At 43.5% G+C, this 26,418-nt stretch overlaps 1 protein-coding gene across 2 annotated transcripts in view; it reads left to right on the plus strand.

The window, feature by feature from the left end:
- The window catches only part of HSPG2 (heparan sulfate proteoglycan 2), a 948,088-nt gene that overhangs the window by 867,226 nt on the left and 54,444 nt on the right, over positions 1 to 26,418 (plus strand). The window contains exons 77-84 of one of the 2 annotated variants that reach the window (XM_078642605.1): positions 1,485 to 1,601; positions 2,931 to 2,948; positions 5,520 to 5,604; positions 8,843 to 8,987; positions 12,512 to 12,611; positions 14,537 to 14,646; positions 23,650 to 23,758; positions 24,984 to 25,082. In XM_078642605.1, the coding sequence (XP_078498731.1) occupies positions 1,485 to 1,601; positions 2,931 to 2,948; positions 5,520 to 5,604; positions 8,843 to 8,987; positions 12,512 to 12,611; positions 14,537 to 14,646; positions 23,650 to 23,758; positions 24,984 to 25,082 (783 nt within the window). The remainder of the gene's footprint in view (positions 1 to 1,484; positions 1,602 to 2,930; positions 2,949 to 5,519; positions 5,605 to 8,842; positions 8,988 to 12,511; positions 12,612 to 14,536; positions 14,647 to 23,649; positions 23,759 to 24,983; positions 25,083 to 26,418) is intronic. The other variant, XM_078642606.1, reaches the window with a different exon arrangement.

Genomic DNA, 26,418 nt, shown 5'->3' on the forward strand with positions numbered 1-26,418 from the left:
ATGACGTAAGAACTGCGGAATGGAAAAATAATGTTCTTGTCCAATGACTTTGCAATCACTGTTATAAGTAATATGTTTTCATATATCCACATGCTGTTCTGTGTTGGAAAATAAACCCATACGTTTTAAGTATTCTAAGATTACAACCCTAACATAGATATTACACACTTTTAATGTAAAGTCCGTAAACTGAAAGAGCTCATTTTCTACAGACTCGATTTTTTTCAAAGTTAATTGATAATGTACAGACATGTCTGGCCTTGCCCCTGTGACTATATATTGAGTCAACCGTGGTGGTCTGCTGTGAATGTCCAGTGTTTTGTTTAAGTTGTTATGCAAACTTATTTTTTCAGAAATAATGCAATTGATAGGAGCAAAAAGAGTGAAGTAATAAAAGGCACATTACCTGACTGAAAACAGCCCCACCGGACAAAGAAAGTGGAAATAAATACATGCCATGGTTTTGCAGCACTATGTCCTTGATGTACATGAATTTATTCAGTGTGTTCCAAAGTTTGACTATCTTTTAGACACATCTGAGAATGTTATTGCTCAGTAAAGGTGTCCGATTATTAGTTTGGCAGACCATGGTGTGAAGGCTCTTTGCTTCACCAATTATCATTTACCTATGCTGTGTCCCTTCTGACTGTAGACTTTATAAGTGAAGTGCTATCCATCTGCTAGCCTGTTGTGCCACTTAGTGTTTAGTTCCCAGTTGAGGTCAGCCTGGTTCAACTTGAACACTCCTTTAGTCCGCAGTACAGCACCACCTGGAGAGTTATCGTAGGTTCTTTTAGCTCATTCCGGCAGGACGTTGATCAAACAAAGAAACTACTGAAGAACTAACAAGAGGGTGTGATCTGTGTGATAAGCTATAGAGGGAAATTCTGAGTGCCTTAGTTCCGTGAGACATGCATGCGGAGGTAAATAATATAACGTTTGTAGTCAAGTTGATGCATCTATGGAGCAGTCTTGTAGAGGATTAGGTGGGTTCAATTTCCCCGAAGCAATGCAATATGTTTTAAGAAGTGGTATGCAGGCACACAACAAGAGGAAAAGGGAGCTCTTGTGATCAAACACAACGTCAAATATGACTTTAGTGCCTTCCCTCATGCACTAACCAACAATAAAACAATCAAAGGGCAATATTTGAGGTCCGAAGGTGAAGTTATGTTCATAATTATAATAGCTTCTTAAAGATTTCTTTCCAGTTCTTGACACAACACATGACTTCTTCTTTGTATGAAAGGTCCTAATATGCGTTATTCCTTAATTTCGACAAGAATTAGTCAATTTTGAGGAAAAGAGGACAATGCATGTTTTTCTGCTATCCTGCTACTTCGTCAGGGCCAGAAAACTTGCTAACTGAATCTTTTCAAGTGATCAAAATCCAACAGATTTCGGTTCATTCAGTTTCAAAGAATTGCAGCCTGCCCTCGTGTTCCTCATTATGAAGGTCTATTTTGGCTTTCTTATTATTACAGAACGAGTGATGCCGTATTTTACCAACAACCCACAGTCCTACCTTCCCTTACCAACCATCAAGGATGCGTACAAGAAATTTGAGATCCAGATTACTTTCCGCCCAGACACTGCTGATGGTAAGTTGGTTGTCTTAAACATGCTCTTTAGTGTTGCTGTTCATTTGTAAATTCCTTCAAATGCTATCATGGTGCCTCTAACATTTTAAAGATATATAGATATGTATGTGTGTATATATCTATCTATATAAGTATATATAGATAGTTATAGATTGTATATATGAAGCTATAGATAGGAAAAAATGCTTACTCATAAATGATTTTACATTGCAAAACATTTTGCACAGTCTCATAGAAGAGGCACATCCAAAGTCACCAGCCCATAGATCTGGACAACTTGGTATAATTTTACACAGGAAGGTTCTTTGTTGCCAACAGTTGTACAGTCTACTTTCTCATCTCACCTCTGAACACATTTTTTCAGGAAGTAAGAAGGAGATGTAGTCTCAATTTTCATAACAGTCCATGTCCTCTTGTTCCAAGGAATTTCTTCACAGAGCATGGAATATCGGCGAACATTATCCATCTCATCATTGCTACTTTTTTCACCTACTCAAGTCTCTGTGTCTAAGTATTTGTGCTCCCATAGAGCTCTCCGATTACCAAACCTGTATCATTTTAGGTAAAAATTAAACCTAATTTGCTGTTGCCATTAAAACATAGGTGAACGAGAAGTTGAGTCTAAGCCAGTCTTTCAGTGTATAACAACCTAAATCCGAGGATTCAAAAGTTAGTAACTCTGCTTCCAATTTGATGGGGGATTCACTGGTCCAGGTGCTGAGTATGGGAAACACGCGATCACCATGACACCGATTGGATTCTTTCACCTATACTCATACGTAATATAAAAATCTTTATTAATGCTCTTGGCAGTGTATACGACCATCAAGTTGGATATTTTAATGGAACATAACACAAGACCAGATAAAAGAAAATTCCCTATATCGATGTAGTCACTAAGACAAACTCCTTGTCAATAAAATTTAATTTGGATTACCACATAGTTGGTTACAGGCTGTCCTGAAGAGAAATTGGTTCTCTGTCATTTGAACAGATAAGGTGTCACAATTTGCAGCGAGTTGTTGTGGTTCAGTTAAATGAGGATGTTGACGCTCTACTCTTCTCTCTTGATCCCTTGTTTGTCGGTCCCTTACCTTTTCTTCACCATTTGTCCCTCTTAAGGTATTCTCTCCCTTATTTGTTTCTCATAGTCATGCTGTTCCTCCTCACATTTCTCTTTAACTCTTCACACGCTCCAGGAGCCTTTTTCCACACTGCATCTTTTCTGGTCCAATTTGCCACACCATGTTCTGCTTACTCTCATTATATTTGTTTCTGTCTTTCTTTCTTTATTTTTCCCCTTTTTCTTAAAAAACCTTTTATCTCTAGCCCTCCTTCTATACTCTGGTAAGTGTATCTTTCTGTTCTTGCCTGTCTCTTTTGTTGTAATGCATTAATGGAATGTTTTTTAAACCATGTAAATTCTAACAGATTTTTCTTTTGTGCATATTGTTGCCATTTTTATTGGACACAAAAACACTGCGTGTATACTAAAACTATACTAATTTAGTTATGTGAGACAGAATATTGCTAATGGAGCTACCAATTCCATTTCGATTAGAGGGAACCTTAGAGCTGGCACAATTAAACTTTGATTTCAAGAGTGCTTAAAATAATCTTTCCTGATATCCACCGTTCCTCAGGGGACCTATAAAGAAAGCCATTGTGCAAGTGCTACATGTATGTTGCTTCTTTTCTTTTACAGCTAATTTCTCAGTAGTACATTTTATAGTATTTTGAGATCCTGGCCTACTGAATCATTTGCACTTCTAATATTACCCGGCCTCACATTTGCGATACATGTTTTAATTTACCACTTAATTGTGGCAGAACTCCGACTCAAAATTGCCTTGTGGTGGTTGCATTACCCATGCCCTGCGTACTGCGCAGATTTTCATTTCCCTAGGGCTGCTTTTTTATCATCTTAGCCCTGTTTTGGATCTGTGGCCAGCAATTTAATAACAGTAATTAACATAATTTATTAATATGCTACAGCAATAAAACGTTACATAAAAAACCACAAGGAGTGTTTTTGTGCAGACTGTAGAATGAATGAATGCACAAATTCCAGTGGTCTAGAGTTCTAAATGATACTGCTAAATCTTTCTGAAGTGTTTGCCTGAAAAATTAGCAGTAAAGTGCAGCGTTCCCTCTATTGCGTAAAACATGATTTCCAACATTCTACAGGGTTCTAATATTCTGAAATTATCTACATCCAGAGGCATGCAGTGTCTTTTAAGCTGAATAGTAACTGTGTATTTGTGGTACTTCCAAATCTTCTTAGGCCAGGGCTTGAGGCAGCAGAACTACCTTTGCAGATAGACAAACATCTAACCTGTAGATTTGTTGTTGCTAGAGCATGACTCTTACTTACTTAATCATTCAATAACACTGTTGGAATGCTCTACTTGGAACATTCTGCTCCTCACACTGCCACACTTTGGATCACAAAGCACCAAGCTGTAAACACACAGTAGAATGTGCATTCCATCTGACGCGTGATTTCTTTCTCTGGGGATGGATTGGTCGCATAAACAGGCTATGAAATAAGAGAATTGCGCACAAGTCTGTTGAGTCTCAACTGTTCGCAGCTGTAAGAAAGCATATAATCCCTTTAATTTTATTGTTTTTCACCCATATTTATACAGTTGGGACACTCCTGTTTCTGCCATGACAGAGCCATCTCTTTGGTTCATGTGCTGGATAGTGGGTGGCTAAATTATAGCATTAAATGGTGGCAGCTGTTTACCTGTGTGGCTCCATATCAGGCATAACTTGTCTCAATGATTCATTGGCTCCGCCACCTGCAGAATCCTAAGAACGCTGGAATATAGTGCGGGTGGAGACGAGGAGGACGGGGTGACATCAGTAGTGGCACAGGCAGCCAGCCTGCAAAGAACAGAAGAAACTCTGACTGAAGCATTAAGCCCACCCATCGAGAAGACTGCAGAGAGCAGTTCCCTCTCTTTAGTGGGCAGTGGTCTCCAGAGAGGCCATCCATGCCAGGGTGTCACCTAGGGTTCTAGTAGAAGAAATGGTGATGAAAGGACTCATGCTGCCTCTGAAGCCTCATGCACTGAGCTCAATGTGTGTTAGAACCACATGCCCGACCCAACATGAAACACTGTCATACATGGAGTAACTGTGCATTTCATTTTAGGCACTACAATTTCCCATTTGTAACTTGCAGCTAAAATAATTATTTCGATATTATGGGCAAAGTTCACTTTCCCATCCATAGCAATGTTGCTGCAGAGTGCCTGTGCTTTGCTGGGAATTGTAAAGTTGGTCTATGGTATGTAAAAGACAAAAATTGTTTCGGAAAATGAGATCATTTCGGGTTTATCTAGCGCTTGATTTTACCAAACTGACATGCGTCAAAAGCCTGAGCAAATTCAACATCTAAGACTAGGACTCGTGTGGCAATAAATTGTTGTAAGCCATGCTTTTCAGTCTGCCCAGAAGGGCCTCGATCATCAATACCTTTGGGCTACATACAGCAATTTGAATAGCCTACTGTTCTCTATCACCAACAAGTTCAATGTATGAGACGGACAAGATAATGGCTCTCCTGGGATTTTTGGTTAACCTTCAAGCTAACAAAAGGATACAAGGGCAGAATGTAACTATCATGATAGAAAGAAAAATTATGTGATTATTTGTCAGAAACAAAATAGGTTGGAACATTAAAAGTAAGTTATTGAGTTGGACCGGGCAGTAGATATTCTTCTATGCTCTGCTTTTGCTATGATACCCTCCTGCTGTTTGGTGTGTGGGCATGTCTTGCTCGAGATGTGTTCTTATGGTACTTTTCGTTTGTTCTAAGCAGGTACTTGTACTGGGTCTCTATTCCTGTGACAGTAAGAGTTGGAGAAAGCTGGTTTGATAACTTTAATTTGACTGTTCTTCTTTTGTCAGGTATGTTGGTGTACAATGGTCAGAAAAAGAACACTGGGGGGGATTTCATCTCCTTTGGTTTGGTGGGAGGCCGCCCAGAACTCAGGTAAGAAACCATAGCATATTAGGAGGCACCTAAATATTTATTTTAATTAAAAACAAGTATGGACAGCCTTTCATTTTAAGTACTTGTTCAGAGCATTGACCCTGTTGATTGTAGTGGAGGATCTTACAATTGCTACATTTTGACATGAAATTGCAGATTCACACTGTTGGTTGCAATTGTTCTGGCTGCTTTATTTGTTGACCTGTGTATGCATTGAATGCATTTTGACAAGTTGGATACATACAGTATACCTGTATGAAGGAATTCCACAGAACCAGTGTGCTTTACTCTTATTACTTACCTTGGTTCTGTCATTTGGTCAAAGATGTTACTCGTGATTGAAACCTTTTATGAGTTAAGACCTCTTACATAGGCCCCTGGGCATCCAGCTTGCCAGTGGCATCCAGTTCCTGCTTGTTTCAGCCTGATCCAGTGACATCGCCGCTACCTGGGTTTTCCTGACCAGGTTTTCTCTCTCACTGTTCTTCCTGCCAACAGAAGCCCCGCCCACCCCAGGGCCTACTTAATGCAGGCTGCAGCACAACATCATTAGTAAGCACCTGGGCACCCAGATTACCACTTGCCTGTGGCCTTCAGCTCCTGCTTATTTTAGCCTCATCCAGGGATACTGCCATTGCCTGGGTTTTCCTGACCTGGTTTTTCCACTCACCGTTCTTCCCGCCAACAGAAGCCCCGCCCAGCCCCTACTTATTTAGTCTGAAGCGCAACCATATTAGTAGGCACTTGGGCACCCAGCTTGCCACTTGCCTGTGGCCTGCAGCTCCTGCTTGTTTCAGTTTAATCCAGGGACACTCACGTTGCCCAGTTTTTCTGGCTCACATTTCTACCTGTCAACAGAAGGCCCCGCCCACCCTAGGACCTACTCAATGCATGACATACCAATCCTTGTCCAATCAGTACAGCTATGCTATGGTTGGATTTGTAAAGCGCATGGCTACCCTGCAGGCTTCCCAGCGCTGAGATGCAAGGGTTTTCGCACAAAGGATCAAGCAAGCTGCTTATTTGAAAAGATAGGTTTTCAGATGTTTCAGAAATGTTTCTTCCGCAATCATCCTCAACGGTAAAGGCTATGGGGTGAGACCAATTGTGCACCCAAAAAGATGTAAAAGGTCACAACATGCTGCAGAGATGCCATCACTCTGTCGTATTCTCCAATGTGCTCAGGGACCCATTTCTAGATAGAGGCTGTTCTTACTCCACATTTTCTATTAAACCGGGACAATTGCATGACCGGTGGCACCCAATAGAGCCCTGTTTCCTACGAGATAGAACTGATATTCAGGGTCAGGAGCTACCAGCATCTTTAAAGGCCAAATCAACCAAAATGTAGGGGCTAAAGACTTAACCTTCACAGTTCTTATTTCAAAACATCCCAAAGACCTGTACTGAAGATCAAAAATTGCTGCACATCCAGAGTGTTGGCTTCCATGTTCTACCACTATTTGCGAAGTGTTTGTTACCCAGTGTGTCTCTTGTCACAGGACAGAATTGAGACTACTGGGCCAATAATAAAGCAAGTGAAAAGGGTTGTATTGTCATCTTTTTACTAAATCTAACAACATCCTACCCACTCATAAGATAAGAAGCATATTCCTTAGAACACAGAATTAAGAGGAAACCAATTATTTGCCACCACTTTCAAAATGAGGTACCAGGAGCATGCGCTGCATTTCAGAAAGCACAACTCTCTTTTGATGACTGAGTTTAATCATTTCCTGCAGAAAGGTGGATTTATTCATCACAAAGCACCCTATAATGTACTACCCAGCAGACTTTAAATTGCCTTCTAACACTTACAGGCAGTCAAGGCACGCAGCCACGATTTACTTTGTATTAGGAAGACCCACCATCAAGACAGTGCCTGGGGGTACTATGTTATCTGGGATATAGTGCAGGCTCACCAGTTGGGCCCTCGTCACAAGTTGGCATAAAATAACTTTTCAAGTGGCATCTGCAGTTGTCTGCTGTATTAGGACTACAAGTTTGACAGACAAGCTGCACCTGTCGGATTTTGCTAGTGAAAAGGTGGCATTTGTCGGGGGAAAGGTGGTCAGAAAGAGAGAGCCCTGTCTGCTAACACTAGTTATTCCTCATTCGAAGGATCAAAACTCGCAGTGGTTTGGTAATTTTGCATAAGTATTTCACTGCATGGTATCAGTAATTTCAGTTGAAATATTAACTCATCAATTTAATGCTGGACTTGTAGTAATTTCCTTGGTTGCCTTGGAAAGGGTTTTGGAAGCTCCTTGCACGCAAGTGACAGTTCTTCTCTTTGTAATTATTCTGACCAGCTGGGAAACAATGTCCTTGTGACTTCTGCATGCATGACTGTTTCCCTTGAACTTTCACCCATGCATGGCTTCAAACAGATTCCGCTTTGTCCAGTTCTTCAGGGCCAAGCTGGTCTTCTTCCAAGTCGGCGCACAGCATCATGGTGCTGATCGCCTAAATAATTTTCCTGCAACATTATATGAAGGTGGAAAAGAGACACATTTGGTCATAAGTAGGTACAGGCTCTGTTCCTTTAGTATAATTAATTTAGAATCAATTTGGATTGTTAGAAAGAACTAAAATGTTTATGACCAATGGTGAGATCTCAAATCTGATTTTTGTAGAGGAAAAACTCTTGAGAGGTCTATTTCTTCAACACAATCAACTTAAAAGCAGTCAGCTTATCACCATTGTAAAAGTCATATGGATGCAAAAGAATAAGATTTGGTTTGTTAGCAGGGAATACGGCAATATGCCAGAGAAAACAGAATACAGATCCTTCTCACCTTACCTCCTTATATTATACCACCCCACTCTTGATGTCTGCTTGTTCTGGTTTAATTGCCCTTATTATTCTCAAGTCTTTATGGAAGTTGTTTTCTTTATTATAAGGGATTGCAACCTATATAATGTATTTGTGCCACAGACCCTGCCTATTTTCTTGTTGCAGTTATTTTAACCTCTTACCATCTCCAGCTGTCCTAATTTCATTATCTCACGTATCAGTTAAGCAATGGGACCCTTTCTCTTTCCTTAGTCTCCCTTGCACCCAATCGCCACTCTGTGCCTTCTTCTAATATACCTTCTGCTTGCTTCCCTTGTTATCCTCCACATTCCACCTGAATGCCCTTCCTATCCTTACCATGTTGCTTGATTCCTATCTTCCTTCATATCACATGAGCAATAGCACCCTTGCCAACGCTAATGCTGCTTGTCTATATTTCAGGTTCGATGCTGGCTCTGGAATGGCAACAATACGTTACCCCACACCCCTCAAGATTGGAGAATTCCATACAGTTACCCTTTTCCGAGACCTGACCCAGGGTGCGCTGTCAGTGGATAACTACCCACCCGTAAATGGAACCTCTCAGGTAAGTACCTTAGTGACCAAGCTCATTCAGGCCTTCAGAGCATCACCAGATACATGCTGTGTATTTACAAAAGGACAGAGTTATGCAAGAGCCAGTGTATTTCAGTCTGTCTCTCGCATTTTGTTGTCTAGATGAGTGGTCCTTTGTTATACACTATGAGGAATGTGGCCATGTCTGTCTGTTATACAGCTCCTGATCAACTGATATGCAGATACTGTTGTCTAGGGCCTTTTTACAATTTTTTTTCATCCTGTTGCCTGATGTTTTGCAGTGCCCACTATTACAGGTTAAAACAATGTTTAAGGCCACTCTTCACTGTCAGGCCTGACAGGTTACAGAGGTGGGTAGTTTGAGTACTAGGTGTGGACAGACCAGACCTATATTTTTTTAGTTTAGGATATTCTTGTGAGAAGATACCAGATCAGAGAGTGGTAACCCACAGCGAGCAGCTGAAATATTTTGTTCATTTACATAAAGTTTTCAATAGTTTTTTTTCTCCATAAAAAGTGATGCACACTCAAAGATCCAGAAATGATTTTTCTTTACACTCTTTTTGCAAATTGCTATCTTTTAATGTGAAAGATCAGATCACTGCCTTTCAGCCCCAATGGCTGCCCTCCAAGTTTATCAACAGCTTTTTTTTAGCATTGCGAGTATATCCACTACATAACTACAGTTCTAAGCTTTCAGTTTATTTAGAATGTCCACCATATAATACTTTTTCTCCTCACTCTGATCGCACATTCCAGTAATGCAGCTTGCTCTCACAAAATAATGATCAGCAAACATGCTCAAGGTTGCGGTTCAGATCATGCATCAAAGAGGGCAGATGTTTACTTCTGTGAGACAAGTGAAGGTGGCGCACACTTTACTGATTATGGTTCTGGTTTTTCCATTTCAAGGTTGCATTTGAATTTCTGTCTCGTGAATCGGTCTCCTTATGTCTCTAGCTGTATCTTTTGGCTGTTGACTATTGGATTCTTCTTTTTTGCTTCAGTCTACTGTCTGTGAAAAGTTGTACCAATCTAGTCATTTGTACTTACCATGTTCCTCAAGATTGTAAGACCTTTCATCTCCTTGATCCAGATATGCCAAAGATATCATCTGTGTGTGGTTGTTTCCTGTTTCTGCCATTCTCACACGTGTGTACCTTTTTTATATATAACTCTGACACACTTCCTCTGAAAACTCCTCTTATATTTGTGAAGAGTAGCAGACATGTGACAAATAGGGGCAGGGTGTGGAGTCATGAAGTGGCCTCCTCCCAGAAGCAAAGCAGTGTTTATCTTAATTCTCTTGTCTCCAAGACACTGCACTGCTCCCTGATTGTGGGTAGAACAGGAAGCGTGCTAAACTGCATCCTAGCCTGATTCCACTATCCTCGCTAAAACAGAGGATAGGCCCAACCAGGCCTCCAGTCCATGCTTCACTGAAGCACTAGCATCCTGCAATCAAAGCCTAGAAATCGCATCCCTTCTCTTTGTTTTGTCTCCTCTTTCCTTCCAAGCATCTTAAAACTTGCCTATTTATGTTTTACCTCCGTTCTCCTATTCTTTATTTAGACCTTTAGGTTTAGCAGGGACAGCAGATGCTGGGTAACCATGCCCTTTAGACATTGCAAATTAATCACTCAGTCAAATCTGTTTTATGCAGGGCAGCTAAAAGATACTGTATCCTTGTGCAGCCCTAAGGAGTTCAGAAATGTACACAGTTTGGACCGATTCACAAAATCATTTGATGAGGACATGTCCATAAATGTCAGTTGAGGGTGGGCTTTATTGAAGGGGACATATGTAGACAACATGTAAGTAAGTTAAAACACGGCTCCAACTCTCTTCCAAAATCCAAATTGAAAACCTGTCTGAATACTTATGTAAGCGGCCCAGTCTCGCAGTCTACTTCACAAAATCACCACCAAGAGTTTAAGTCGAGTCCATGAAAGAGAGAGATGCTGATATCATAAAGGATTTTGTCTAACACCCTTCTTAAAGAAGGGGAGATAATGGACGAACCCCAGTTCACTGGAAAATAAAACGTCCCACAAGTGGCATTTAAAACTCTAGTCCGCAGTGTCTCAAATATTTCCATAGTTCTCATGTTTGTCCATGGGAGCCCCATATGGGATGGGATTCTGGATCCTGGGTCTGGCTTTAATGCCTTTCCTAATCTCATCAAGGGTGAAGTAAAAGTTATAACTTGAACTGGTGTTTATTAAGTGCCACTTGTTTCCTGCTCCCTATATAAGTGTGCAAGCCACTAATTAGTGGGAATTGCAACCAGCTGGGCCTGATCCAGGTGGAAACAGTTGGGTCCTGTAACTATTCTCCACAGCATCCACCCAGCATTGTTGTTACACACATGCTGTAGCTCAAACCTAGGGAATCTTGTACAGACCATTTTGTCCTCCCTTTAAATTATTTTGTAATATGTTCATCTTCCTTCAACCATAGCTTGATTCCATGGAAAAGCCTTGGTGGCAGCACAAAGCTTGTGTTTAGTTTGGCTTTGCTTCAAGATTTACTAAACTTTGTTCATCAATTAGGGAAGGCTTAAGTAACACACAAGTCCATAGATAGTCAGATCTACAAGTACTCTAGCCAGGTCCACTGGGATTATACAGCACGAGTTGGCCACATTTTGCGGCAGGGTTGAGTAAATTATGCAGCTTGAAAAGGCAGATTTTGCTGCATCGAGCGGCACATTTTGTAAAAGTATTACTTCATTATTTCATCATTTTTAAACTTGGTAACACTGTAAGGGCATTGGTTGCACCTCATTAGTACCAGACCCAAATATAGTAATAAGGATCAGAAAGGTGACCTACCCAGCTATGCAAAGGGCCTTCCACTGCACAGCAGCACGTGTTGCTGCATTTTTTGTAACTTTTGAAACATTTGAGCTAGAACCAAAATAGTTTTTTGTTAAAATTTGCAGATTATGCGGCAGACAATGTATTATGTGGCGAACCCAACAAATCTATAATTATGAGAAAATCGCCACACAATCCCATAATTCCAGTGACCCTGAATAAGCTTAACAATTGCAGAACACCCATCTCTTGCTTGCAAATATAGGCAAGCTGAGAAGTCCCGCTTTGTAGTAACAATCACCCTGCAGATCAGATCTTTTGAATTTGTATTTCTCCAACATCTGCCATAATTAGTGTCCGTCTCCTGTCTCTGGACCAAACTAGTTGCATTGGCAGGAGTAATACCAAGACAATCCAGGGGCAAATTCGTAAGATTGTGGTCACTCTCCGATCTTGATCTAATTTTGGAGCAACATCAGAGGTTCCACGAGTGACCAGAAACTAGTGTGTACTCAGTAACTAAGGGTTACCCCTCCTCACAAATGTCGGACAAGCAGACATATCAGGGGACTGCCATCCAAAGCCTTACATTTTTGTTACCCTTGACACCAAGGCACAATTTGGCTGTGGATAGAAATAGAAAACTATAGGGTAAGTAGCGTTCAGTGAAACCATACCTAAACTAACTGATTCATCTTTTTTTATCAACATTTAGGGTAAATTTCAAGGACTGGACCTAAATGAGAAGTTGTATCTTGGAGGATACCCAGACTATGAAATGGTTGCCAAAACTGGACTCAAGAGTGGATTTGTTGGTAAGAATAGTGATGTCAACACAACACATCTCTGCAAAAGTTGTTCAGCAATTGTAATGACTCTATTATGTAGAACAAACTAAGCAAATCCCATTCCCTGATAATCAGTATGGTAAGAATATGCGGTTGGATGAGACATTCATTCTTTCCTTTCTTTATCTCATTTAGTTGCAATGAACCCATAAGGAACAATACTGCATTTTGATAATTAGAAGTACTATCCGTCTGAAGTTGGTACTGTATTAAAAAGTACAACAAAACTCATTCGCTCTTGACCCCAAATACTCAGATATTTAGGTTTCTCATCTGCATGTACAAATGGCTGTCTTGTTTCTCTGCTAGGTTTTGAACTTTTCAGATGATGCAGCCACTTCACCTCCCGCAGTCTTTTCAAAGTTTGTGTCTCCTTATATCAGTGCTGAAACAAGCAGTAGGCTATGGTCATCTATAGTTTGCCATTAGTAACTCCCAGCCGCCACTCCCTACTCCCTCCCAACCCGTCAGCCCTCAACTCACTGCCAGCCCACCTTACCACCTTCAGATAGTCTGGTGCTATCCTGAATCTTCTAAAAGAAGGGCCAGATTTGATTTCCTTGAATGCCTTTTAAAAAATGAAGGCCCTGGAGTGTGCGTCATTCACTAGTGAGATATGCTGGCTGAGCTGAAGGTAAGAATGCTAATGTCTAAACTACACTGCTATTAAAAACATATAAAGCCCCTCCTAATAGCACTATTCCATGAGTCTTCTAAAAGAAGGGCCAGATTTGATTTCCTTGAATGCATTTAAAAAATGAAGGCCCTGGAGTGTGCGTCATTCACTAGTGAGATATGCTGGCTGAGCTGAAGGTAAGAATGCTGATGTCTAAACTACACTGCTATTAAAAACATATAAAGCCCCTCCTAATAGCACTATTCCATTATTAAAAGCATTTAAAGCCAAAGGGACTCCAACCATAATCTACAGTGGCTTTTTGTGACTCCACTCTAGCAAATACTCCATTGATGGCTTAGATTTTTCCATCTCCCCAACATGGTTCCAATTTAAGTTACCTGGCTGGCTGGAGTTTTACCTCAACATGGTTTCCATCATAACACGCTAGCAATTTTGTTGAGTTTTTATAACGGTAGCATGAGCAGCTGAAGTTGTTTTTAGCCAGATTCAGGTTTCTAGGGCTTTAGCAGCAGGATTTATAAACAAAGTCTTCTATCCTTTGTAGTTAATAAATATTTGAGTGTGGTTTTGTTTTTCTTTCTTTCTACAACAATATATTTTGTCTACTTCAAAAGCATTCTAAGTGGCTTAGGAAGAGGTATGCTGAAAATAATCATGCATACAATATGCTGTTTTCCTGTAAAGGAGTTGTTTACCTACCCAATAGGTGACACAGCAAACACCCATGCTCCGGCCTAATTTCATAATACTGGGCTGTGTGAGAATATGAAAAGTATGAATGTGGGCTGTCTAGTATTGGAATGACACAGTCAATTTGTAGCTTTCTATGAGCTGAGTTTGCAATTCCGGGGACGATTTTGATGAATTTTGTATAGTAGAAATGTTAAATCTTTATCACTCAGTTACCATGTAAAAAGTGTGTGGTTTATATTAAACTAAAATTAACTACTAAACAATAATACCTGAGTTTTATTATAGCAATAGCTTCTATTGAGCATCCCCAGTCATTCCGTTTGCATGGATGTTCACCATGAGAAGGACATAGTTGGTAACTGCATTCTAGATAGTTATTTATTTATCCTATCTGGATAGTTTCCTCTGGTCACTTTTTTGGTCTGCATATAAACAGATCTGGTTGCTAAGTGCTAACATAACAAGCTGCATAAGGTAGAATTTAGCAATACTGACATTGACCCTGTGCCTTGGGGTGTAAGTGCATTGCTCACTCCATCTCCATATTTTTTCCCTCAAGGTTGTGTTCGTCAGTTACTAATTCAAGGAGAAGAAGTAATCTTTAAGGACTTTGATCTTATCACACAAGGGATTTCTAACTGTCCAACGTGTAAAGACCGGCCATGCCAGGTGAGTGACTCTCTTTTACTAGGATTTAGCAAAGCAACACAAGCTTTAAGGAGAGAAGCATAGGAAATATGTTAGTGTGAGGTACATTATACACTTAGGCTCTATATCTCATTGCCAGGAAACAGGGACAGAAAACAAAGTGTATTGCCATTGTACCATGCCAGTTCAGCAGCAGAGGTTCTTGAAACAAGGAGTGTGGTGTTTTCTCCCCAAGTGATGTATTTATCTACACCCAGCAGAGTGGTTATTCTTGATTTCAAGTTTGACTTCTTGCAATATCAAACCTTTGACTTTAGATTGATAAAATAATTTGACTTTGTAGTTTATCCCTGAATATAGAATGTCCAAAGATGCTTTACTGTAACCAGTGTTTTAGAACTACGGATTTCTGCATAGTACATAGCCTTTTGACAATTCCAATTTAGAAAACGTTTGAACCATAAACCATTGGGCTGCTTTCCAAGTCAAGAAAGAAATGTTATGGCACAAATCTCGAGCTCCACAAAAGATGAATCCATCTTCAAAATAGTCTTGCTTCTTGAAAATTCAAGCAAGCTTCCAGAACTCCAGCCAATTGAGTAAAAGAAGCTTATGATCTACTATTTGACCTCAAAACATCTCTAAGTCCACAGATAGCTAACAAACTCCTTTATCATGATCCTTCCATTACCCTGACCTATGCCTAGTGCCATCGAAGAAGCTACAACTTTTTCTTCCTAATACCCTGGCCTCATCCTTTGTATACAATGTCCAGTAACCAGTAAAAGAAGCCGCACCTCCACTGTCATGAAATTGGCATGAAGTCCAGATCTGAGTGGCGTTGCTTATCTTGTAGAATGGTCATGGATTGCAGTTGGACAGAGGCGGATTTCCTGTGTCTTCTCTAGAGCCAGACCCTCTCATTAAAGTTTAGCAATGTATAAACTTAAAAACTGTTGTTCATAGGCTATTGATACTACAAGAAAGAGGTAAACAAGTGAAAGGAGAACTCGCGCCTGACAGTTCTGTCTGGGATTTGATGCGGCAAGGTAATGCAAGAAGCTTGCCAAATGTGTTGATTGGCAATGTATTAAGGACCTACTTTCTTAAAGTTGTATTTTCAGGAAGCTTGCCAAAGTTTCCCTAATCAAGCTTAATTTAATTAGATATCTGATAGAGACTTTCTGATAGATACATCTGCCTGTGGATTCCTCACCTTGTGAATATCCCCTGCGTCAGCAACATTCGGAAATTCTTTTCGTAGCTTCGCGCCGACGTGGACTCGGACGTCATAGAGGCACGGCATCGCTCTCGACTCCGCTGACGTCACCGACGCCTATAATAGGCCCACGCGGCGTGATGACATCAGTTCCCTTTTTTCCGCGTCGTCGACGCTAACGGTTTTCTAGGGATTATCCGTAGCTTTCACTGTAACTTTGTTACTTTGCATTGTTATTATTCCTTTATCTCCTCTTTCATCATGTCTTCGAAGAAGACAGGTTTCAAGACCTGTGGGGAATGCGGCAAGACTATGTCCATTACGGATCCACATGAATGCTGTTTGTGGTGTCTTAGCTCCGACCACGACGTCGAAGACTGCCGATCCTGTAAGAAGATGACTCCTAAGGCCCTCCGGGAGAGAGAAGCTAAGCTTATTGTTGCAAAGCTTAAAGGAAGTAAGGAGAAGAAGTCGTCGAAATCGCGGACTCGACGCTCGAGGTCAAGCTCGCGTTCGTATTCGTCATTGGCCCATGCTTCGTGGTCTTTGAAAAAGAAGCATAGGAAAAGATCTCATGAATCCCGACATCGTTCAAAGAAAGATTCGGGTTCTAAGCCGAAGGTACAGGTGAAGCTGGTCGAGAAAGAAGTGGTGTCTTCGGCTTCGGAAGAACAGGACGCCGGAGGTGAAGCGTTGCATGCGAATTCGCCTGGTTCGCCGAAGCAGACAGCGAATCCATCTCCGGTTCCATCCCATTCTCCGGTTCGGGAGGATGGAGGTGAGGAGGAGATGGTTGGAGAGGGATAGGCTCCGTTACCCGAAGGTCTTTCGACTCTGGTACACCAGCCTGAAGAGGAGGTCGACGTCGTATCGACTCCACGCCCTCGAGAGCCACCTGGGGGTTCGTACCCAGCCTTCCCGGCTCCAGGTCAGGATCCGACGCATTTTTTAAATGCGATGTATGGTATATACTCCAGGGCTATGTACCCCTCTGGGATGCCTGTTGGTCCCACGGGTCCGATGGCATTTGGTCTGGGTGTCCCCCAAACCTATGCCCCTGCGCCCTTTATGCCATTTATGCCGGCTCCGGCGCCGCATTGGCATCTTCCGACACCGGCGAGGCCTTCAACTCCGAAGCCATCGACGCCGAAGTCGACGACACCGAATCCTTCGACGCCGGTTCCATCATCTCTGATGCCGAATCCCGAACGACGTCGTGGAAGTCTTCCTCGGCCGGCGTCGGGCTCGGCGCCGGTGCCGGCTCCGACTTCGACAGAGTCGACAGTGGATCAGACGGCTTCGAAAGTGAAGCAGAGGTCGAGGCGTGAAGCCCAGAGGCTTATGGAGGAAGAGTTATCGTGAGGAGTATTTGGAGGAGGGCGAGCTTCAAGATCCTGATGACCTTTATGAGGATCTTACGGTGGCCAGTGGTCTTGACCTGTCCCCTGAGTGGGATTTGGTTTCAGTATCGGACAAACCCTCTAAAGATGTGGCTCCTTACCACGTGGTAATTAAAAAAGCAGCAAGTTTATTGAACATTGCTTTACCTTCTGCTGAGTTCAAGTCAAATCTACTCACGGAGGTTCTTCACTCTCCCTCATCGGTGATTGAACCACTGCTGCCCTTTAATGATGCCCTTAGGGATCCTATTTTAGAGGTTTGGAAGAAACCTTTATCAGCTCCAGCTGTATCTAGAGCTGTTGCCAGAAGGTACAGGACTGCTCCAGAAGACCCAGAATTTTTATCCACTCACCCTCTGCCTGAGAGTTTGGTGGTACAGGCTGCCTGTTCCAAACGGTCTGCAGGAGCTTTTCCTCAAGTTCCAGCTGAGAAGGAGTCGAGAAAGCAGGATCAGGCTGCTAAAAAGATTTTCTCCTCTGCTAGTATGGCGCTGAAGTCCACCAATGCGACCTGCCTGATGGGTCGTTATGTTCACGCCCTTATGGATACTGTTAAACAGTTGGTACCCAAATTACCTGAGGAGGATAGAAAAGTCTTCCAAGAAGTTATATCTGATACGCAAGCTGCAGCAAGGCAGGTGATTCAGAGTGGGTTAGACACAGCAGACTCTGTGGCAAGGATCATGGGCTCTTCTGTAGCTACGAGGAGAGCTGCTTGGCTGAAGTCTAGTGAATTTTCTTCAGATGTCCAATCTACATTGTTGGATCTCCCTTTCGATGGATCTGGCTTGTTTGGCAAGAAAGCAGACGCTGCTTTAGAACGTTTTAAGGACAGCAGAGCGACAGCCAAGTCATTGGGACTTCAGTCCAGAGGCACTTTTGGAAGGCGTACTAGGGGATTTAGCAGGTCTTCCTTTCGGTCCTACAAATCTACGCAGCAGCAGCCACAGCAGCAGCAGAACACGCTGTATAGATCTTTTGAGGGCAAGCAAAGAGGCCATTCTCTAGGCCGTCAGGCCTCCTCCTCCTCTTCCCCTTCCCAACCCCCTGCCAACGCAGCAAAGCAGCCCTAGATCCGCCATTCCGGATCATGTGGGCCCAGTGGGGGGTCGGCTTATCCATTTCCTACGAGATTGGAAATTGATAACATCGGATCTTTGGGTTCTCAATCTCGTGGGGAATGGGTATGCTCTTCCCTTTCGGGAGTTTCCCCCAAATTACCCTCCTTGCCAGGGTTATTGTTCGGAGGACCACCTGCTTCTCCTGCAGGAAGAAGTCCTGACGCTGTTCAGAAAAGGTGCGATAGAGGTGGTTCCGGAGCAGGAAAGGGGTCAGGGGTGCTACTCCCGGTATTTCCTGATCCCCAAAAAGGATGGCAGGCTTCGGCCAATTCTGGATCTCAGGATCTTGAACCTTTACCTGAAACAGGAAAAGTTCAAGATGCTCACTCTTGCACAGGTTCTTCAAGCGCTGCTAGAAGAAGACTGGATGGTGTCGATCGACTTACAGGATGCGTATTTTCATATTCCCATCTTGAAGTCGCACAGAAAATATCTCCGTTTTACGGTTGGGTCGCAACACTACCAGTTTGCGGTCCTTCCGTTTGGTCTTACTTCTGCGCCTCGAGTCTTCACCAAGGTGATGGCAGTGGTGGCTGCGCATCTCAGGAGATCGGGGATACCTGTATTCCCGTATCTGGACGACTGGCTGATCAAAGCGGAGTCGCCGGAGAAGGTGCTCCATCATCTGCAAGAGACAACTCAGTTGTTGCACAGGTTGGGGTTTTCGATAAATGTACCCAAGTCTCACCTGGTGCCCTCTCAGCGCAACCTGTTCATATGTGCGGTACTGGACACTACTGTGTGTCGTGCATTCCCTCCACCTCAAAGGATTTGCGACATACAGGAAATGATTCCTTTGTTCTACAATGGAGCGGTCGTTCCAGTCCTGAAGGTTCTTCGCCTGCTCGGTCTGATGGCTTCCTGTATTCTGTTGGTCAACCATGCACGCTGGCACATGAGGGTACTCCAGTGGTGCCTCCGCAGGCAGTGGTATCAGCACAACGGAGATCTCAGGGAGTCAGTGAGGATCTCCAAGCTGCAGCGGATCTGTCTTGGTGAAGCGTGGAAGGCAATCTGTCGCAAGGAAAGCCTTTTCAACTTCCTCCATCGGTGGCCACAGTAATAACGGATGCATCCACTCTAGGGTGGGGTGCTCATCTGGGGGATCTGGAGGTCAAGGGTCTTTGGTCTCCAGAGGAAAGGTTGCTTCATATCAACCTTCTAGAGTTGCGGGCGATACATCTGGCGCTCAAGGCCTTCCTCCCTTCCCTTCGCGGTCAGTCGGTTCAAGTCCTGACGGACAACACGACTGCGATGTGGTACATCAACAAGCAGGGAGGAGTGGGGTCGCAGTGTCTCTGCAGAGAGGCTCTGCGTCTCTGGTCCTGGGTTCAGGACCATCAGATTTGTCTGATGGCAAATCATCTGGCCGGAGTTCAGAACGTTCGTGCAGACGTTCTCAGTCGGCAGTTCTCTGCCGACCACGAGTGGAGGCTTCACCCTGAGGTTGTTCACGACATCTTTCGGATGTGGGGGACTCCTCGGGTGGACCTGTTCGCCACTCGCGAGAATGCTCACTGCCTGTCATTCTGCAGTCTCCAGTATCCGATGCAAGGAGCCTTGGGGGACGCGTTTCAGTTGAGTTGGAACTCGCAACTCCTTTACACGTTTCCTCCCATACCTTTGATTCCTCGAGTTCTGAGGAAAATTCGCCAAGACCGGGCCCAAGTTATATTGATCGCCCCGGATTGGCCAAGAAGGGTGTGGTACTCAGACCTTCTCCACCTCTCCTCTCACCCGCCGCTCTGTCTCCCTCACAGGGCAGATCTCCTCTCCCAGATGGAGGGGCAGGTTCTACACCCCCACCTCCAGACCTTACACCTTACACCTTCATGCCTGGAGATTGAACGGGGCAACCTGAGTTCTTTTTCTCTCCCGCCTGACGTGGTGGATGTCATCTTGTCAGCCAGGCGTGACTCCACTAAGTCCATCTATTCTTATAGGTGGTCAAAATTTGTCGCTTGGTGCGGGGAGAAATCTAAAGACCCTTTGGGAGCCCATTTGTCTGATGTTCTCCAGTTTGCCCTTTCTCTGGCGCAACAGGGGCTTGCTGTTGCCACAGTGAAGGGTTATCTTTCAGTGCTGTCTTGCCTGACCAGCCATCTCCTGTGGTTTTAAGGTTTTTGAAGGGCCTCACTAATAAGTTCCCTCCTACTCCTTTTATTGTGCCTCAGTGGGACTTAAATCTTGTTTTGACCTTTCTGATGGGTGCTCCCTTTGAGCCTCTTCACAAATGTCCTATGAGGCTTTTGACTCTTAAGACAGTTTTCCTCGTTGCAATAACCTCGGCAAGGAGGGTAAGTGAGCTTCAAGCTCTTAGTTCCAAGCCCCCTTTCTTGACCATTCATGCTGATCGAATGGTTCTTAGGACCAGGGCTGCTTTTCTGCCTAAGGTGGTGACTCCTTTCCACCTTGGTCAATCCATTACCCTCCCTACCTTTTATCCTCCCCCACACCCTTCCAAGGAGGAGGAGAGATTACACCGTCTGGACCCCAAGAGGGCGGTGTCTTTTTACTTGGACAGAACTAAAGACTGTCGGTTGGATGACCAGCTCTTCATTGGCTTTGCTGGCTGCAAGAAAGGAAGAGCGGTCCATAAAAGAACTTTATCAAGATGGATCGTCCTCTGTATAAAGATCTGCTACTCTTTGGCCTGTAAGGAACCTCCAGAGGGTATAAGGGCTCATTCTACTAGAGCTAAGTTGTCAACCTCAGCATTGGCTAGAGGTGTTCCTGTAGAGGATATTTGTAGGGCGGCAACTTGGTCTTCCCTCCACACTTTCGCGAAGCATTACTGCTTGGATTCCGAGGTGAGGAGGGACGGCCACTTTGCACGCTCTGTTCTCCAGGATTTCCTGGTCTAGAAGAGTGGACGCCCTCCTCCGGGAATGGGGACTGCTGTGGGACTCTATTCACAAGGTGAGGAATCCACACGGCAGAAGTATCTATCAGAAGAACAAGTTACTTACCTTCGGTAACGCTTTTTCTGGTAGATACAATATCTGCCTGTGGATTCCTCACTGACTCACCCGCCTCCCCGTTGTCCACTCTTCTTCGCCAGAGTTTCTATAATGTATTCATTTTATTTTCAAGGAATTGTTTATTTCAAATGTTTTATTGCATTTGCTTCACACTGTGTGTGTTACCTTGATTTCTATACTGCGTATATTGTGTATATGTCTACTGTCATTGGTCCGTCCGTGTGCCTCGAAGGCACGGAAAAAAGGGCGGAACTGATGTCATCATGCCGGCGTGGGCCTATTATAGGCGTCGGTGACGTCAGCGGAGTCGCGAGCAATGCCGTGCCTCTATGACGTCCGAGTCCACGTCGGCGCAAAGCTACGAAAAGAATTTCCGAATGTTGCTGACGCAGGAGATATTCACAAGGTGAGGAATCCACAGGCAGATATTGTATCTACCAGAAAAAGCGTTACCGAAGGTAAGTAACTTGTTCACTAGCCACAGATTCCTTAACGTAGAATTATCCCTAGGCGTGAGACTGGATCCGGAAAAATTTTGCCACAGCATCTCTGCACGCTGGGGAGGTACCGCGTGACTCCGCCATGATGTCATCCACGGACGTGACGTCAGCGAGGTCACAAGCCCCACCCCGGCGCGCTGATGTCAGTTTCCTTCTTTTCCGTGTGCAACGCGGATCCGGATCATGTCCCTGACATGTTTTCAGGCCTTCTTTTCACACTTTTGCATTGAGGAACAGTGTGCGAATGCCTTCGGGCTTCAAGACGTGTACTTCTTGTACACGTCAGATGTCAGCGACGGACCCTCACCCTATTTGTATGTGGTGTTTGGGTGAGCTCCATGATTCTACGGACTGCGACGCTTGCCAGCATCTGAAGCCGAAGTCCCGGCGGGGAGCGCCGGATGAAACTACTTTTGGCCCGCTTGTCCAGATCGGCATCGTCACCGCGTCCGTCCCCTGCTTCGGAAGGAGCCAAAAACCTCTGATTCCAACTACAGCATCGTCCGTCGCCGAGGCCTCTTAAGTGTCGCCCGCCCTTCGGTGAGCCTTACAGATTGTCACCGAGGCCTGGTCACCGTTCTACAGAGGGCGCGGGTTCCCCTCGGGACATGCGGCCTCGCTCATCGCCACCCTACATGCCTTTTCCTTGCGTCGGGGAGACTAGGGCCCGAATGGAGGCCTACGCTGCGGCTCTGCAGGCTTCTTTGGCCCCTCCTCCTCCTCTTCCTGAGAAGTCCGCAGATCCCTTGCCAGGTGCAGGCCTTCTGCGGAGTCGCCGGCGGCTCCGACCATGGCACCGACGAGTTCGGCTTCAAGTCTGGGAGGTGTGGTGTCGTCGAGGTGCGGCCCTACGGGGTTACCTTCTTCGACCCACGGCGTCTCTGCCTCGACGCATATCCCCGAGGGGATCCCTGTGGTGTCGCAAGAGGTCGCAGGGACTCACGGTTCGTCCCCGAGTCCCCCTCGGTCCTCTGGGCAGGCGGCAGCTTGAGTGAAAAAACGTGGAATATCGTCTTTGCTATGGGGTTGTTTTGACATCAATTGACTATATATTGCCCTAGTTAATTGTCATTTTTAAGAGGTAGTGTGTGTTTAGTTGAGAATTTCATTATAGGTGCTTGCTGCCAGTTTTTCCAATCCACATACGGAATGTAATTGGGTTTAAAAACCACAGCTCTGCACGTGCACCAGAGTAGTGGGTGGATTTTGGCAGTTTCGTGTGGTTTGAGCTGTACATGTGATTCTCCCTGGCAAAATGTGGTCCTGTGAGAACCAGAAGAACAGTATGAATGACCCAGCCAATCCATAATCAGATAAGCGAACCAAAAACAAATCGCCCAACCAGTGGTGCCTGGCCTTTTTGGGTAGGTAATCTGGCTGTTTTGTATGTATGTATTAATGAACTGGTATTTTTGTAGTACAAACCTAGCTGTGAAATAATCGAGTGCTGGGGTTGGGAGATTATCTTCAAGATTGCATACATCATGTTGGAATCATTCAGATCAATTTTACCCACATTTAGGTAAAGTGAGGTTAAGTGATTTCAATAGTCACATGATGTTGAGTCGAACACAAAGGCTGGGAGTCAAACCTGTGTTCCCATGTCCCAAAGCCAGCAGCTCAAACCAATTTGTTTAGGCATAAAATAACTGACAGTAATATTGAGACGGCCACTCGAGCCCTGATATCCTCATTTTCATATCTCATTTATACAGCACTCGATAGAGGTGCTGTCTGTGGTTCTCTCCTATTACCTTACAATTAGAATAGCTGCTATTTCCTGTGTTTCATTTTTTTTTGCAGAACAGAGGAGTCTGCCAGGACTCGGAAAGCAGCAGCTACAAATGCATTTGTCCACGGGGATTTACTGGCAGCAACTGTGAACACTCCCAAGCCCACCACTGTCATGCAGGTAAGGGGCACAGGCCCTCACTCTTCTATGCAATGTTCCTATTACTACTAGTGCACTCACATATTTCAATACATTTATGAATAGGTTTGAATTGTTAACTCATATGGAGACTGGGTTGTAGAAGTGTGCAGATGTACATTATTATTCCCGTTTACTCCTCCCAAAGTATGAATTGAATTATTTATTTTATGACTAAATATCCATTTTCAGATTAGATTCTGATATTTCCAGTCACTTTATCCAGAACATACCTAATCGTGGCCTTTGTATTCTCAGTGGGTGGAATAACTTGTGGTTCTAAACATAATCTTTATCATGTAGAGTAATATTTCAGTCTGTGATGAAACATATTTGCATGTTGAAGTTAAACAGACAGTTCTTTTGACCACATGCAAAGGTAGTCAATTAAACATTTGCTCTCATTATAAGAGACTGCTGCCTGGAGGCAACGTTTTATCTTATGTGAGCAAGTTCTGATATTTTTCCCCCCCAACACCGGTCTAGGCACATAAGCCTATGTCTGCACCATATTGTTAAAAAGTCAATATTAAGCTCTTCTATCAAACATATTGTTGCCTTACTAAGAGCAGGGTAAAGCATGATACCTACATACTGACAGGGTATGTCTTTCCTCCTTTAGGGTGGTTTCCTTGCTGTGGACTAAACAATCCCTATGATTTAACAGCTCAGTTATAACTTTTTTGCTTTTTTGTGTTATCTGTGTAAACTTTTAGCATTGTCACCCAGGCTTCCTTTTCAATTTCAAGTCCTCTCAATAGAGAAATAACATTGTACTGTTTTCTAGCCGTCAATCATCTTACACATTCACAAAAGCAAGAAGGTATTGTTAGATAGGTACTTACTGTTTGCTTCCTACCCCTTTTCATCTGTGCCTCCAACCCCCCCACTCCCCAACCTAAAACAAGGTCATGGAACTTTTCTGTTTCCTCTGTAAAGACAATCACGTCTAACCACACTTTGCTTTATTGCTCATTTGTTGATTTTCTGCAATATAGACTGAAATCAACACCGTGCCACACACTCTACTACTATAGTTGATTAACCTAGCATTATTGCCCAGTGGCAACATATTATAGTGTGCCTTTTGTACCATAACACCCTATTGCTCGGAATAGCCATTCTTTAGAAGGCTGTTTGATGGAAATGACCAGTATGCATACTTTTAATATGGTCCTATTTTTGCATTTAACTTTTCTCTTGACAGAGGCATGCGGCCCAGATGCCACCTGTGTTAATCGACCAGATGGACAGGGGTACAGCTGTCGGTGCCACCTTGGCAAGTCTGGTGATAAGTGCATGACAGGTACGTAAGCATGGTGTTCTTTTTTCCTTGGTATTCATATGTAAAATATCAGTATCAATAAAATGTTATTTATGATATCAAGATGAGTACATCCAGATCTATCGGATGGCTGAAAATTAAAGTATGTCCTTGTTATAACATTTTCCTCAGCATCATGCTTTTGGAAATCCAATCTCTGATTTTGTCAAGTATTATACCTTTGCTCTACCTACGATTACTAACTGAGGGGAAGGTCAGGTGAAATAGGCAGAACCTTTGGGAATGTTCTCAACTTGATAGTGGTCCTATATCTAAATGTGGTATGCTGGCATTGGTCTTACTCTCACCAGAAGTCTAAACTCCTAACATGCCTCTTTTTCTGTCACTGGCCGCCTTGTTTAAGACTGCTTTTGACTGCTACCTTGCTCCAGTTTGCACAGTAAAATGGCCCTTAATCCCTTTCAAAGCATTAATAGGACTGTTAACCTTGTTTGTACGTTGGCCTGCATGCAGTTTTTAATAACCTGTTTATCCTTTAATGGGCAGCTGGATGAAACACATGACTCCAGTACCTGAGCAAGCAATAAGCTTCTATTTTGTATGCCTCACTTAGGTTCAAACTACAAGTAAACATTTAGTTATCATTTTTTATTACATATCTTTTGAGTAAGTTTTCATGGGCTCACAACTACTTGAAGGGTTCATTGCTGTTGCCTCACCTGCTAGAGGGTGTTTGAGATCGGAGGCACAGGCTCCTGACATTAGCAGTCAGCCAGTCCAGCCACTGTGGAGGGGGTACAAATGAGGCCCAGAGGTTAGTGTTTGCAGATATTGGGACCTGTTTGTGAATGTGAGGGACATTATTGTTTTTTTTATAAATACAATTGCGTGTGTTGTGATTTTCTCAATCCAACAAGTGCCACTGAACAGAATGCAGTTAAAAATATTTTATCATTCAAAGTGCCCTACACAGTGGCATTCAGTGAACACAATTTTGATTGAGCTCAGTCAGATAAATAATGTACAGAGGCCCCTTGGTATATTGGACTGCGAGTGTGAGCCCAGGGAGGTAACAAACGTAGAGCAAATGGCAACAGTGATCTGAAAATTGTAAAAATTATGGGAGTAGATGGGCCTGGAGGGAACCCCTAAAGCAAATGGGCTCAAAAGTTGCGAATGAAAGAATAATTACAACTGTCTGTCTGCGTGCTTTCCATCCGAAATCTATCCAGTCCATTATGTCTCTCTTCAAATTCATGGAATAATGACATTGCCACTTCTAAAGTTACGTGTTGTTTGAGATGTGTGATACTCTCTTGAGCGAGTCCAACTTCCTTAAGTACAGTGATTGTCATTC

The sequence above is a fragment of the Lissotriton helveticus genome, chromosome 5_1 (genome assembly GCF_964261635.1).
Source record: "Lissotriton helveticus chromosome 5_1, aLisHel1.1, whole genome shotgun sequence".
NCBI lineage: Eukaryota > Metazoa > Chordata > Amphibia > Caudata > Salamandridae > Lissotriton > Lissotriton helveticus.